Here is a 14,303-nt window from a genome sequence, read left to right on the forward strand (position 1 = left end):
TGTCTTGCAGTTCCTGAATCATGTAATTCTCTTTTCATCCATACTCATGATCTTTATGCTGTGTGTAGAAAAATGAAGAGATTTGCAGATGGGAACTCCAAATGGCTTTCTGTTCCTTTTTTCTGAGATCATGCTGTCTTTCCTCCACTCTAAAAATGTAGAGAAAAAGTTTTCTAAGTTACAGCAGGTTATAACTAGCAAGATAAAAAGAGATTCAAGTTTTCTCCAAGTGTGAAGTATACGTTGCTACAAAGACTTAGGTGCACTAAGTCAAAGCAAAACTATTGTATAATGCCAGGTGTTTTCCTGCAAGAAAGCTGTGACAATATATTCATAGGAACTTCATCAGTTAAGCTCTTTATAAAATGTGCCTGTCAGTTGTTTTGAGAAATGCAATGGGAAAAACAGGAACCATTGGAAAGCTGTTCCGGGAAACATCTTAAGAACAGGGTCCTGGTTCTGGAAGGTGGGGCGTACTCTTCCGCTGAAGTCAGCTTCACAGTGCTCAGTTCTCTCAGGACCAAACACAAAGAAGGTGTATTTTTTGGATAACAAAGTGACATGGGAAGGACCAACCCTTACAAAAAAATATTACAGGCAATGCATTATTAGATGGTTCAGAAAAGTGAATGATCTCTGAGGGACAGAGTTTAGAGGAACAGCTATTATGTTTGGCAAGGAAAAAGTGATTTTGACACAAGGAAAAACAGAGGTCTGAATCCCTAGTTGGTGTTAATTGGTGTGACAAATTTAGTGAAACCATGAAGCGTAAGTGCGCTCTGCTGGGTCATAAAGCCATTGGCATAGTATGACTTTGTTCTGTCTGGCCCATGGTTTGTCAGAACCAAAGAGCTAGTGCAAGCTCTGGTGTTTGTTTGGTTTTGTTTTGTTTTTTAAAAAAAAGGTACTTGAAGTGTAATCTGAGGCTTCTACCAGACCAATCCCCATAAAGAGTTCAGGACTTTTAAAGCAGCAGTGTTACTAGAAGCAGTACTAAGTAATCAAAGCTAAACTAGTGAAATTAGCAGCTGATGGCATCCCTGCATTTCTAGCATGAGTATACTCAGGCTTTCAGCAGCAGCAATGTAATACAAGCCAGTTGGGTATGGAGTGTGCTGCTAGCAGTTTTAAAAAGCTTTCACAAAGTCATATCTTGCTCAGGTCTTATTATGCCTAACTGCTTAAACAAGCATACAAGAAGTGGCACAGACTTTCAGAGGCGTGCTCGTGTCGGCTCGCATGGGCTTGTGCAGCAGTGTTCTGAAACCACTTGGCTTCATTTTCACGTTTACAAGGAGAAAAGCTTATGGTTCCCGCCTGTGTTTCATAAAGAACACTTTGATAGAGTTGTTGTGGCTAGCTGTAAAGCAGTGGGAGTCTGTCTGCACTTACATTACATCTTCATTCAATTGAAAATTAACATGGAAGGATGCAGGAGGGTTGCATGGGTGCTCTTCAGATGCTGTAACGAGTATGGGCCTTTGTAATCTTTTAACTTGATCTCTATTGAGCAATGCTTATGGTAAGAGCGGCATAACGTTAGTAATTTTAGCTAGTTGATTGTTGAGTCTCCATTGAGTGGTGCAGAGGTAGCTGCACAGTGATGAAAGGAACAGTTTGATTTGTGAGATGGTACATGCAGAATAACACATATGTGCTGTCTGCCTGTGCTCTGTCCAAGTTCAACTGATAAACCTTAAAAAAGGCAGTTGGTTAGATTTGTAGATTGGGGTCTGTGGTATTTCTTTTTCTCTGATTTATTTCTTCCTTGCTTATCTTTCCTCAGGCATGTGTCAAGCTCCTCCTCTCTGAGAATGCGTTGGTGACCTTAGGACCGTCTTTTCTGCTGCTGAGGCCTGGTGTGAGCCTCTGCTGCCCACGCTGGCAAGAGGCGAGGCTGTGGCTGGTGCAGCCCACAGCTGCACCTTGGCCCCGAGCATGTCAGTTTTACATTTTTCAGAGAAGATTTAGAGAAATAGTTTCTCTGCCGTCACAAGCTAACTCTGTTTGCACACATAGTAACCTGTATTTCCTTATTTTTTCCAGAAATAAATACCTTTTTTGCATTTTTTGAGACAGTCATTAACCATTGTTTCCATTCTGACCAATGATAAATAATGTTACGTAGTTGATGAGTTCAAGTACATATTTAAGCATTAGTAATATAACAAATGGAAGAAGTGAATATATGGCTGTTTTTCTTTTTAGATGATACATCAGCAGCCTAACCCGGGTATACATTATGAGTATATCATTCCAGGAGACAATGTCATTAGTCCTCAGTTGCTTGCTCACAGGAGGCCAGGTAAAATGCCACTATTTCCTATTATTAAACACATTTCATTACCCAATAAGCTAATGGAGAAATTAATACTATTAAATTCAGTGTAAATGCTGCCACTGATGTGGGAGAGGCCCCGAATTTCACCCTATGTGTTGGAAGAGAAGTCTGCCATAGATTTGGTAACTTCAGTGAATTAATACTGGCAGGGATTATTTATACTGTAGCAGGGAATCTGTTCACATATTTCTACTTCCAGTAACAATTTTGTTGTTAAAATGTTAACCATGGCCTTGCATGAGCTGGAGTGTTGTAACCATGTCTCAGAAATGAAATAGAACATGAGTTTTCTCTTCAGAGTTTGAGATAATTTAAAACAATCCTTTGCAGTTTCTCTTTCCTCTCCCAACTGGAGAGGATCAAACACAAAGCTGTTGCCTCCCCAAGCTAGAATATGGACAGCTCGTGCTCCTGACTGAGCTGTGGATATGTCTGTGTGTACTGGTATGAAGTTCTGAAGGACAGTAGAAAATTTGCAAGTGAGTTTGGACCTATTTTTAATGTTCATTACTTGCCTTGACAAATTTCTAAGTGTGTCTGCAGTCTGTAATGAAGAGCAGCTGTGCTGTGACATGGGGAGGCACAGAATACAGAGCATGGTACAAAAAAACTTTGGGAAATTTTGACACTGGGTGCATTAATGCTACAATGCGTTTGGAGATTCTTCAATTTTTCATGTATTTGCTGGCTGAGACTTGGTTGTCTTAGTTTAAAACAACACAATCTTCGCAGGACACTATTACGAAGTCTCTGCATAGCAGATTAAAGCTGCTTTCAAGTTTAATGATGCTCCAGTTGTGATTATTAGTGGATGAAAACATAGACTGATATTTGCAAGTGAGGCTCATTATTTTACTTTTTTGTTATTGTCCATCATCAGGGGAGCCCTTGAATGGTCAATTAGGAATGCCAGAAAGTACAAATCAAGAGGATGAGGATTTGCATAGGGAGACAGACACTCTCACTGGACAGTCAGCTGGAACTTTTCCAGTTATTCAGCCAGGAAGATTTCCTTCTCATCAGCCAGAAAACCAGGTGCCTGCTGTGCAACCACCCAGACAAAACCGAGAACACAACTGGAAACAGATTGGAAAAACTGAGTGCACTACTACATGTGGGAAAGGTAAGTGCTTCATACAACATGCACAGAAAATAGATGACACATGGGAGGATTCCAGCGTGGGAGAGGAGAAGCATTGAGAGAAGAAGCAGTGTGACTATTCAGCAGCTCTTGTATGCACAAAGCATTGCTGGACCTGGTGTTTTCTGTTATCTTACAAGGAAAAGACATGTCAGTACTACTATGTGTGCTTGTATTTAAATCAGCAGAAACAACAAAATTAAAAATAATAAATACAAAGTATGTAAATTAAAAGGGAATATATGGCATTTGCCTCTGAAGGAAATATTTCGGGGTTTTATGGCAAGCTGCTCTCTCTCACACCCTTGATACACAGCTGCTTTCCTCAACATTCTTTGGCATCCGTTATCCTTCCATTTGGCCTCTCCAGCTTTGTCAGATGCACCCTCAGTGCTTTTTGTGTCTTTGTCAATAGTTTTCTGATCTTTACGGCAAGGTTTCACAGGGATTCCATCAGCCATATCTTTGCCTCATTGGATGTTCCTCATTGGAACAGCAATAATGTGACTTCAGAAAACTGAGGTTTTCATAGGGGAGAAGTGTGAAGAAAGAGGGATGGAAAAGGACTGGTAATTAGTGGGCTTTTGGAATGTGATGGATACACTACTTTGAGCTTGCCAGATTAATCTTTGCCATAAGACGTTCACAGTGACCACAAATTCAATAATGCATAGCACAAGCAATTATTTGGCGAATATGTTTTTTGTGATAGTAGAAGTGAAATCTTTTGTACTAATACATAGCCACCCATCACCATACCTAAAAAATCGCAGAGCTTTGAGATAAAGACATATCAGTGAGGGAACTCAGCTGATCATCACCAGTTCATATACACTGAGAACATTTGCTTCCTAATTAGTCTGAGAGGAAGCTTTGCAAATTGGTCCAAGGCCAGATAAGTGTCTATGTTACAGCTACAGATAGAGCTAAAAAACTTCAGCAATATTGATACCAGTCAAAATTGCTTCCCATTATATTGAGAAAACTTTTTTCCTTGGAGAAATTACTGCACAAGTGTTAGAGCTAAAATACAGCCTATAAAAGTCAGAAGACTTTTTGTGGAGAAAGGGAGGGATTGTAAACCAGAATTATTTTGGTTGGCATTTAAATACACTATGTGCTGTTAATAGAAGTCATATGGGCAGAATCCTTAATTGCACCTGATTATTGTTTAGTAGCAATCAGTGAGTATCGCCTGCTGAGTGTCTGAATTATCATATACGCGGTGAATTTTAGTATCCAAATAACGTAATTTATGATGCAGTTGCAGGAACACACCAGGGTAAATGTGTTCTTCCTTTACATTGTAGAAGTCGGTTGTATTTCCTGTGAACCTTACAGACATTTGAACACAGTTCTTGCCATTTCTTCGGTGATCTAGTAGCCATTGGCAGTGGTATTAATGAAATCTGAGTCAAAATGATGATAGCAAAATTGTAGGAAAACAGAATTCGAAGGATATCTTCCAGCTTCCTATACAGCTTAAATTTAGTCCATGAAATTCAACAAGAGAACTGTCAAAAATTAGTATCTCTTTTCCCATAATTTGGAGAACGTGTGTGTGTTCTGATTAAGTTAAATTCAAAAGAAATTGGACCTTGAGAGTAGGATCCTGACACTGTTGAGACTGTATGAACATTCCTTGTGATTTTGGTGTGAGAAGCCTATGTGAATCTCTGATGCCCATAAGGCATTTCAAGTCAAACTAAGTTATATAAGCTGATAAAAAATGGAGTGAAAAAATCAGAAAAAAATCTTGTGCTATTTAAGGCTTTATTTTCATTTTCTATGATTCAATATAGGACACTTCCTTCTTTTTTCTTTTATCCATGTTTTCCTTTTTTCTGCTACTTTATTTCTTCATGCAGAAATGTAGATGATACGTGGTCTTTAGTTTTCCTTTTTTTTTTTTTTTTCCCAAAATGAACCTGTCAAAACTAAATAACTTTAGAAAATTTTAAGTTGGAAGAAGAAAGAAAGAAATATTATTTTTGTGCTACCTAAGGAAAAAGGAAGGATAAATTAACAGTTTTGATGAAAAGCTGTGAGATTGCAAAGCACTTTTCAGTAAAACTTTGGCTTGGAAAAAATCTATTATCATTTTTTTAAGAAGTGAAAATGCTTCCCATGAGAACTGCCACCAACTCTTGTCCCAAATTTCCATTTAAGATGACTGAGCAAATAGATCTGCTAGAATTTGGACAGTGTGGAAACTGCTACTGCATCCTGTCAGGGAAGTGAAGTGAAGTAGCGTGTTATCCCTCTCCGTTGTCCAGAGAGAAGAGGGCTGGTGCACTGCAAATTCCTCCAGTCCTGGAGCCAAAGGAACTTCGTCCAGATTTTGTCTGAAAGATCTTACAGGAGGAGTACCTCACTTCATCTTCTTTGAGCACAACCTGTCCTTAAAACTGTTATCTACACCTTGGAAATTATTTGGGATAATTTGTTACCAGCCATGGCAGCATGTTTGTTACTTTTTTAAAGAAGAATTAGAAAGGAGATTAAAGAGTGCAAACTGCTGATTTTTTCCATAGGTTTCAGAAAATATACTAGCTTTTTCTGAAGTATTAATGTAAGTTAGCTGGTGAGATGCAAAGCCTTGCTTTTGATAGAATTAAATTCTTGAACAAACATAACTTCAGTGGGAATTGTAATTTAAATTTTCTATCCTGAAATTGAAGTGTGCCAGCCAACAGTTACCATCAACTATGGCCACCCTTATTTTATTTAAAGTTATAAAGTTATAATTTAGAATTACTACAGATCTCTGGTGCAATATTTTTTTTAATACATAGCTGAATGTATTGATCTCCTTTCTTTCTATTTCTTGATCACAAGTATAAGTTACCTGCTGGCTGCATGACAAAGGAAATTGACTTCAGTAAACCCAGGATGAGATGTTTGAATTGTTAATCACAAAATATGATAATACAATTTAAAAAATTATTTAGTAGTTACCATTAAATCTATAGAGGTTTTGAGCTCCAGGAGGTAAAAACCATGGAGCTAATTAACCACAGATCTTAGACAAAGGCTGCAAGTTCAAGTGGATAATTAGAAATGGAAAGCTGGAGAAAACTGATCTTCAATCCAGTGTCCTAAGACTTGTAGTGTCGATAATCTTACGAATCAGTGTCACTGACAGTGCAGGATTTAGTAAACCCACATTTGAGGTACATAAGCTTTAACTGTTATAACGCCCTTTTCTACTCTGTTTTTAGACACAAATACCAACTAAGATGCAGCCGAATTTTCTGTGCAAATTGCCTAGGTCTTCTACGCAAGATGGGACTTCTTTTTGCCTTTGACTCAGAGGCATGGCAGTTTGGTTTTTGTCAATGTGCAGACATACATTTTGATCTAAGGAAAAGAGAAGTTAATTTTGCGGAAAGATGAAGCTACTGTACTGTTAACTTGTGCCCTGCTTCTTCCTATCTTGCCAGTAACATGTTAAAAAAACACTTTTCTGCAATCTTTCTGATGCATGGTCTAGAAACACCATTATATAGGGTGCATTCCTGAGACAGTGGTAGCTTTCTGAGATAAATATAGGTGTTTCAGACAAGAGCAGTGCGAGTGTGAGCAATATGAGTTCTGTTGAAAAAGTACTTGCTTAAACCACCTGAATTTTGTTTTTTATCTCGTTCTGTTTCTGATTGCAAACACTGAGAATTAGGCATTTATGACTCTGTCTTTAGGTTGTACACTATATTTCCCCACATTATGAAGTATATTGTTAATATCAAGGTCAGTTTTACTTTAAAAAATCAGCCTTATTCAGAACGATCACACATCATCCATGCATTTCAAAGGCAAAATGACAAATAAGAAATCTGAGAAGGAAAGCATTCCAGGAAAAGGAGGAAAGCATTCCAGGAAAAGTTTGTGGGAAGAAATGTAACCTGTGTATCTGCTTGTCTGGTTGAATAGCATTCCACTTGTGCTTATTTCATTCTGTGAAAGAAAGTTAGGTTCAACCTAAGCAAAATGTTTCTCTTTCAGTTCAGAGTTACTTTTCCTGTTCGTGGGGTTTTTTTTCTCTGCATAATTCTGAGTATCTGCACTAATAAGGCTTCAATACCAATAAATAATTAGTCATTTGGAGTTAGTTGTTGTAGGATAGCCTAAACCAACTAAAATCACCCAATTTTTAAGTCAGTGGGTCTAGCTTCAAGTGATTGAACTGGCAGTTGTGGGTTGTACAATCAGACAGCATCTCTGTACTCCTCCAGGATCACCTGCCCCTGCTTACACCTCTTGTACTTCTTTTTTATGTCTAAGTTTTGTTAAGAGCTCCTTGCTTATCCATGCAGGCATCCTGCCACTTTTGCTTCATTTCCTACTTGTTGAGGCAGACCTTTCTTGAGCTTGGAGGAAGTGGTCTTTGAATATCAACCAACTCTCCTGGACCCCTCTTCTCTGTAGGGCTTTATCTCATGGGATTCTTCCAAGCAGATCTCTGAAGAGGTTTGGGTCTGCTCTTCTGAAATTCAGGGTTGTGGTCCTGCTTTTTGCCCTGCTTCCTCCTCTCAGAATCCTGAACTCATGGTCACTGCAGCCAAAGCTGCCGCTGACTACTTCTTCCTTGTTTTTATGGATCAGGTGTAGCAGAGCACTTTTCCTGGCTGACTCATGATCACCTGGGTCAGGAAACTTGTTAATGTACTCCAACTTTTCACTTAAAAAATACAAGTAGGCATGTTAGCACCTTGCTCTTTGTCATCATTTTGGTAGTCAATTTGCAATAGTAATAGAAGTAGAGTTCTGTCTTTCTGCTCTAGCATGAAAATTATTTAAAGACAGAGCATTAAATATGGAGAGTAGTAATTTTTAGTAAGTCTGTAGTCTACAGTAATGTTTAACTTGTAAGCTTTATGTTATGAATCTTTTCAAAAAAACAAGTAAAGTGAATAATATTCTCATGTGTTTACTCACCACGTAACTCTAAAGTAAGGAGGCTCAGTCTATTTCCAGGAGCACAACAGAATGAGTGCTAAATTTTTCCTCCTGTCAAGCCTGTGTTGTGGCTGCTTGGCTGCATTTTTTTAAATTGTCTGAATACTTAGTGTTTGTACTCTCTGCACTATAAAGATCTCATGCAAACCAAGGAGCATGTATTGTCAGCCTTTCCTACAATGCCATGCTGTACTTTCTGTATACTAAGGACGTCCCTTTATACTACAATGGAAACAGTATAGCATTCAGCTCTCACTTATATTTGGAGATTTTGGATAAAATCTTAGTCTATATTTCCTGTTGTTAAGTTATGCTTTTCCTTCCTGCATCAGTGTTGGATGCTAGTGTTATGACTGCAGAGTGTTTTGCAATGCATCGCCTAATTTTCTTCTTCATTTCAGGGTCACAGTATCCAGTTTTCCACTGCGTAAACAGAATCACCCACGAGGAGGTGTCTGAGAGTTACTGTGACAGCAGCACCAAACCCATTCCAGAAGAGGAGGCCTGCAACCTCTTCCCATGTCCAGCTTTGTAAGATACTACAATTTAAGTCAAGTGAAATAAGCCAATGTCACTGAGGTTTTGCATGTGAAAGAGGCTATTCTAAGTAGGAAATTAGTTTGCACTTCTAAGTACTATGTACTTGTGTCATAAAGTGTAGTGGATATTTTTTCCTTAGTTGTTGGTGGCCTTCTTCCCCTTTACAGGGAGCAATAGCATTCAGAGAAGACAAAAGAGAGGTTGGCAACAAGTGAGCGTAGTAATTTCTCAAAATTTCTGTGATTGTTCAGGCATACACACTATATGTGGTCTCTCTATGGGTACATTTTTTTCAAGTGACAGGCTTCTGCATATACCTGTCTAAAGAAGAGGCTCTGTAGGTTATATCACTCCACATTGGATCAGTGTGAGATAGTACCCTCCTGTTCATTCCGTGGTGTCATATTTAAAGATGAGGCTGACAGTGCTCACAACAACTCTCTCATAAACATCACCTCTCTTTCCTGGAATTCAGTAGTTCTTCAACTTGAAGACTGGATTCTGAAGTGGTAGTCCTTGTTTCCAGCACACTAATACAACCAGCTCAGGTGTGATTTCCTTCTGAAAAGACACTTGCCATCAGGACACTGTGACTTAAAATTGCCCAAGCAACTTCTTTTAAATAGTCAAAAAAAAAAAGGGGGGGGGGGGGGGGCAATTTATCCACGGGGTATACCAAGAAGAGAAAAGGGTTAAACCCAGTTGCTTTTATAGCAACTTTATTTCAAGTCAGCAGCTGCAGTTTCCATCTCTCTTGTGGTTACATTCTTTACTTCTCTTCTAGCAGCAAGTGGCCACTCCTTATCCCATGAAGTTTCTAATGGTGTAAGTGCTGTTACAGTGTTAGAGACGCCTGACAAGCAATTTCCTGGTGTACATGAGATACTCAGGAACTTTTGAAGCCAATAGCTTGGAGATGTCTTCTCTTACGGAGCATTTTTCTCACCTTTTTCTTTCTAACAACTCATATTAATTCAGCTTCATTTGTTTACACAGGGTAATATCAAGAATATAAACAAAGCTGTGTAAATATTTATTAGAAAGAATACAGAGATTTTGGTTGCTCTCCACAAGAGTTCTGAAATAAAATGTGTGAACAATTTGGATACTTCCCTTAGTTGTGTATGTCTTCATGCTTGAAATGAAAACTGAAAGGGGAAAAGTACATGTTTATACAAAAGTGATTAAATAAATACAGTAAAATCTTGGAATGAGAAGAATACATCTAAGGATTTTTTTCATCTCTAAAATTAAATGTATTCATTCATTGCTTATCATTTGCTATTTCAGTTTTACTGATGAATGAATGCCTGGATGCATTATGTGATATTTTTTTTTTTTTTTTTTTTATTGTCCTTTTTTAGAGCCTTTACTGAAGAAAAATTTTATGCAACACATCTTAAATTTTTGGGAAGTGTCATTAGAGCAATAATATATATTATAGATAGATTCTTTAAAAAAAAACCCTAGCTATTAGTGGCTTAATTAATGTTTGTAATGTGTCTTGAAACCTTGAATTGTGCAATCTGTATGTATGCTTGTTATTATCAACCACTACAGGTAGATTGGTTACATGTATATAACATTGTCTTCATAAAGGATTAAGTTATGCATGCAGAGGCGTGTTATTTTGTAAGATTCTGTACCAGCATCCGAATCGTGTCATCTGACTTCTGTTAAGATTAGTATTCAAGAAATCTTTACTGAAAAAAATACATCATCTTTTTTTCTTTTTCTTTAGCTGGGATATAGGGGAGTGGTCTGAGTGCAGCAAAACATGTGGCCTTGGTATGCAGCATCGACAGATCTTATGCCGGCAAATGTATGCCAATCGTACCTTGACAGTTCAGCAATACCGCTGTCATCACCTGGAGAAACCAGAGACAACCAGCACTTGCCAGCTGAAGATCTGCAGTGAATGGCAGATTAGGACAGAGTGGACTTCAGTAAGTACGATTGATTAATGTGGGGCGTAAAACCTCAGAAAAGAGTAAGAGTTTTCTTCCAGGTATCACTAATCAAACGTGAAATTTGTTTTTGTTTAAAACAAGGAAGTGTAATGTGAAAAGCCTTGGAAATATATGAATCTTAGTTCAAGAAAACCCTGCTTGATTATGACCATTAAAGTTTTACTGTTAGTAACCAGAAAGAAGCTGAAGAAGAGTGATTGTGTAGTACAAAACACACAGATGTGCGTGTACAGAAGTACACAAGCCTTCTGAGCGCTGGATTTTTTTTTAAATACTATATGAAGTAGAGTTGAGACGGTCCTGATAGGTTTGCCTGCAGTGGCAAATTTACTGCTCTTTCTCATAGCATGTAGAGTTTAGTTCAGGAATTATTAAACCTTATTTATGTGTTAAGGATAGAGTCAGTAGTTGCTGTTACTGTAGTTGGTTTGAGGCTATGCCAAGACTTTCAGATGAATGTGGATGGTACAGTTTTGAGCCTTAATTTCTGTGTTGCTTACAAAAGCCTGACAACCATCCTAGATACTTTCATGGCCACTGTGTGAAAGAGAAAATATCCTGGTATATTAGGCATAGTGGTAAACAAATGTCTTTCAGTTAGCCCTGAAACAAGCAAAAAAAATTTAGAGTTGCTGAATTATGTGGGTGGATAGACAGTGAAAAATTCCAGCTTAAACCCTCAACTTAAACCTTTTTCCTTTCTGCTGAAGTGCTTCCGTGCTCCTAATTCCCCCAGCCTGTGCTGGAAAGCATGTTGCAGCGCACAGTGTGTTGTGCATGGGCTAGCTGCACTGGCAGTAGCAGGACAGCTTTCCATCCACACAGTCACAGTAGGCTAAAGAGTCATGCAGCAGATTTTGTGTGGCTTTATAGTGGGTCTTTCCCCACGGTAAAGTCTATGTGAGTTAACTCCCTCAGTGGCTGCATTTCTGAGGCTGATGGTGGCTTTGTTACCTTCCTAGTCATGAAGTATCTGTGATATGTTGATATATTCCTGATAAAAGAATTGGAAATACCTAGACAGACAAAGGTAAAGACACATTGGTTGGTTAATTCATTATTCATGATGAATTAAAATCCATCTGGAGTTAAAGGACAGTAACATTTATATTAAAGGTAAAGTTTTGATTGTTTTATTGTGTTGATGATGAAAAAGGGGAGCTGGTTTTGTGTGTTGTTACATTTTGAGAAGTATTTCAGTGTACAGAGCCTCTAGGCATGTACAGCATATGGTGAATCAAGCTAAACAAATGCTTTAGAAATTGCAGCTGGTTGAATATAAACATAATTCCAATAAAATTCTGTGATTAATTTCCTCTTGGAAGTAAAATTAAAGTTCTTGGCATGAGGAAGATCCATCATAAAGAAAGGAGCAATTGAGTTTGCAAACTGGTTTCAGTAGAACGTTTATTTGTGTTTGTGGTTACTGAAGTACAGTTAGGTTCTCCCTTTGGAGATAGGTCTGTGATCTTAAAAGTAAGCCCATCTTAAGATTTTGATGTGCTTACCATTTTTTTCTGAGATACAAATGTCAAAAACTTTAATCTAAATCTGATTAGAAAATATGGCATTGTGGTAATTTTAAGTTTGGAGGCAGCAGACTAGAGTTCGAGAGTGACTCTGGACAAATCGCCCCCTTTATGACATAAGCAATGCGTAGTTGTTTTTATTAGTATTTTGCTATTTAATGACCTCACACATCTAGGCTGGGTTTTGGCCAGTATTCTAGAATGAACAGTTGAAGAAATGGCTGCAGTCTGAAGATGAAGTCTGTGAGGTATCTTGCTGTAGGGAGTATATATTACATGATAAATAACTTTAACATGTAAATATAGTAGACATGATTAAGCATTCAAAAGCAAGGAAAAGACCATGAGGCTGGCTTTGGAAGCTCTGCTCAGTACCTTTGTATGCAGGTACTGCAGTCTTTAATCTTCAGATTCCCAGAGATTTCCCCTTTGAATTTTAGAGTGTTTACAGGACTCATCAAAACATATCATGCATACACAGCAGAAAATTATGTTCCCATCTTGATTCATGATCTGGATGCTTCACATCATCAGGCAGAGATATCAGATATCAGGCAGAGATATCAGATATCAGGCAGAGATAGCCGTCAGCACTCTCTGAAGTTGAAGAAAAGAGGGCAGGAGAAGGCGACCTTTACTTCTAAGAGGGATTCAGAAGTTGTGTTGCTTTGCATTTCTCTTGCTTCATATCTGCTTATAGGTCAAGATCAAAATTCTGCAGAATATGTCAACCTGCTATTCAAATACCAGCAGTTCATTTTGATAAGGTGCAGCATGGCCTGTAGAAGACATGTTTTCCAAATGTATCTGCATAGTATACTGTAGAATTCTACAGACTGAGAACATGATTTAAAACTACTAATGTGGTTTTTTTTCCCTATTCCTAGCAACCTAGAGTAGTTCTATAGCTTCTATGGATGTCTTAGCAGGAATAATTGAGCTCTACATACCCAGCTCCCTCATATACCTCTGCAGTTCTTGCATAGTCCTGATGCAACCTCCCTTTTGTTACAGTGTTCAGTGCCTTGTGGAGTGGGGCAGAGGACCCGAGATGTGAAATGTGTCAGCAACCTTGGAGACATTGTTGATGATGAGGAATGTAACATGAAGCTGCGGCCAAATGATATTGAGAACTGCGACATGGGTCCCTGTGCTAAGAGCTGGTTCCTTACAGAGTGGAGTGACAGGGTAAGGCTTCTCATTATCTTTGTGCTGCCAAATCTTCTAAAACAACTTATTTGTATCAGAATTTAAAAATACACATCTGTACAGCCATAAAAGGAGTGATCTTATTTTCTGTGTTTATCCTTGATCTGTTAAACAGGCAAGAGCAAACAAAAAATAATGATCCCAAGGGCATCTTGAGTTTGTGTTAGATACAAGAATGCATAGAAAGGGCAAGTGTGCGGGTACATGGCCAAACATCTGGATTTAGAATTGGCTCTGTGTCTGAACTTCCCAAAATACTGAGTGTGCTGAGATTTATTATTCTGCCTTGCTTAGCCCTGAGTCTCAAGATTCAGACTCTAAAAGTTTCCCTACTGTTTTTTTAAGGGATGGAAGTTTGAGGCCTGATGTCTGGGTTTAAGTTCACAACGTTATCCTATAGCTGTGAAAAGAGGGGAACAACTTCATAAACTCAGGCAAGGTTGATTCAGGCTTTTGTACTTTGTGAACATGGATGGTTTTTTTTATTCTAATGAGTCAGATTCTCCACATGAAAGCAGTTTTAAACCAGTGGTGATTTACCTTGTTTCGTGATTGGGCTCAGAGTTGTTGTTCAGTAGTGATACTTATATGATTTCATTAAAAGGCTTACAAACATG

The 14,303-nt window shown here is 38.3% G+C and overlaps 1 protein-coding gene across 2 annotated transcripts in view; it reads left to right on the forward strand.

Annotated features, from left to right (window-relative positions):
* Positions 1-14,303, forward strand: part of THSD4 (thrombospondin, type I, domain containing 4) — a 305,910-nt gene that overhangs the window by 274,580 nt on the left and 17,027 nt on the right. For both annotated transcript variants that reach the window (XM_010571751.1, XM_010571752.1), the window contains 5 exons: positions 2,209-2,305; positions 3,222-3,464; positions 8,840-8,969; positions 10,720-10,924; positions 13,492-13,665. In XM_010571751.1, the coding sequence (XP_010570053.1) occupies positions 2,209-2,305; positions 3,222-3,464; positions 8,840-8,969; positions 10,720-10,924; positions 13,492-13,665 (849 nt within the window). The remainder of the gene's footprint in view (positions 1-2,208; positions 2,306-3,221; positions 3,465-8,839; positions 8,970-10,719; positions 10,925-13,491; positions 13,666-14,303) is intronic.

The sequence above is a fragment of the Haliaeetus leucocephalus genome, unplaced genomic scaffold (assembly GCF_000737465.1).
Source record: "Haliaeetus leucocephalus isolate CR32 unplaced genomic scaffold, Haliaeetus_leucocephalus-4.0 Scaffold339, whole genome shotgun sequence".
Lineage (NCBI taxonomy): Eukaryota > Metazoa > Chordata > Aves > Accipitriformes > Accipitridae > Haliaeetus > Haliaeetus leucocephalus.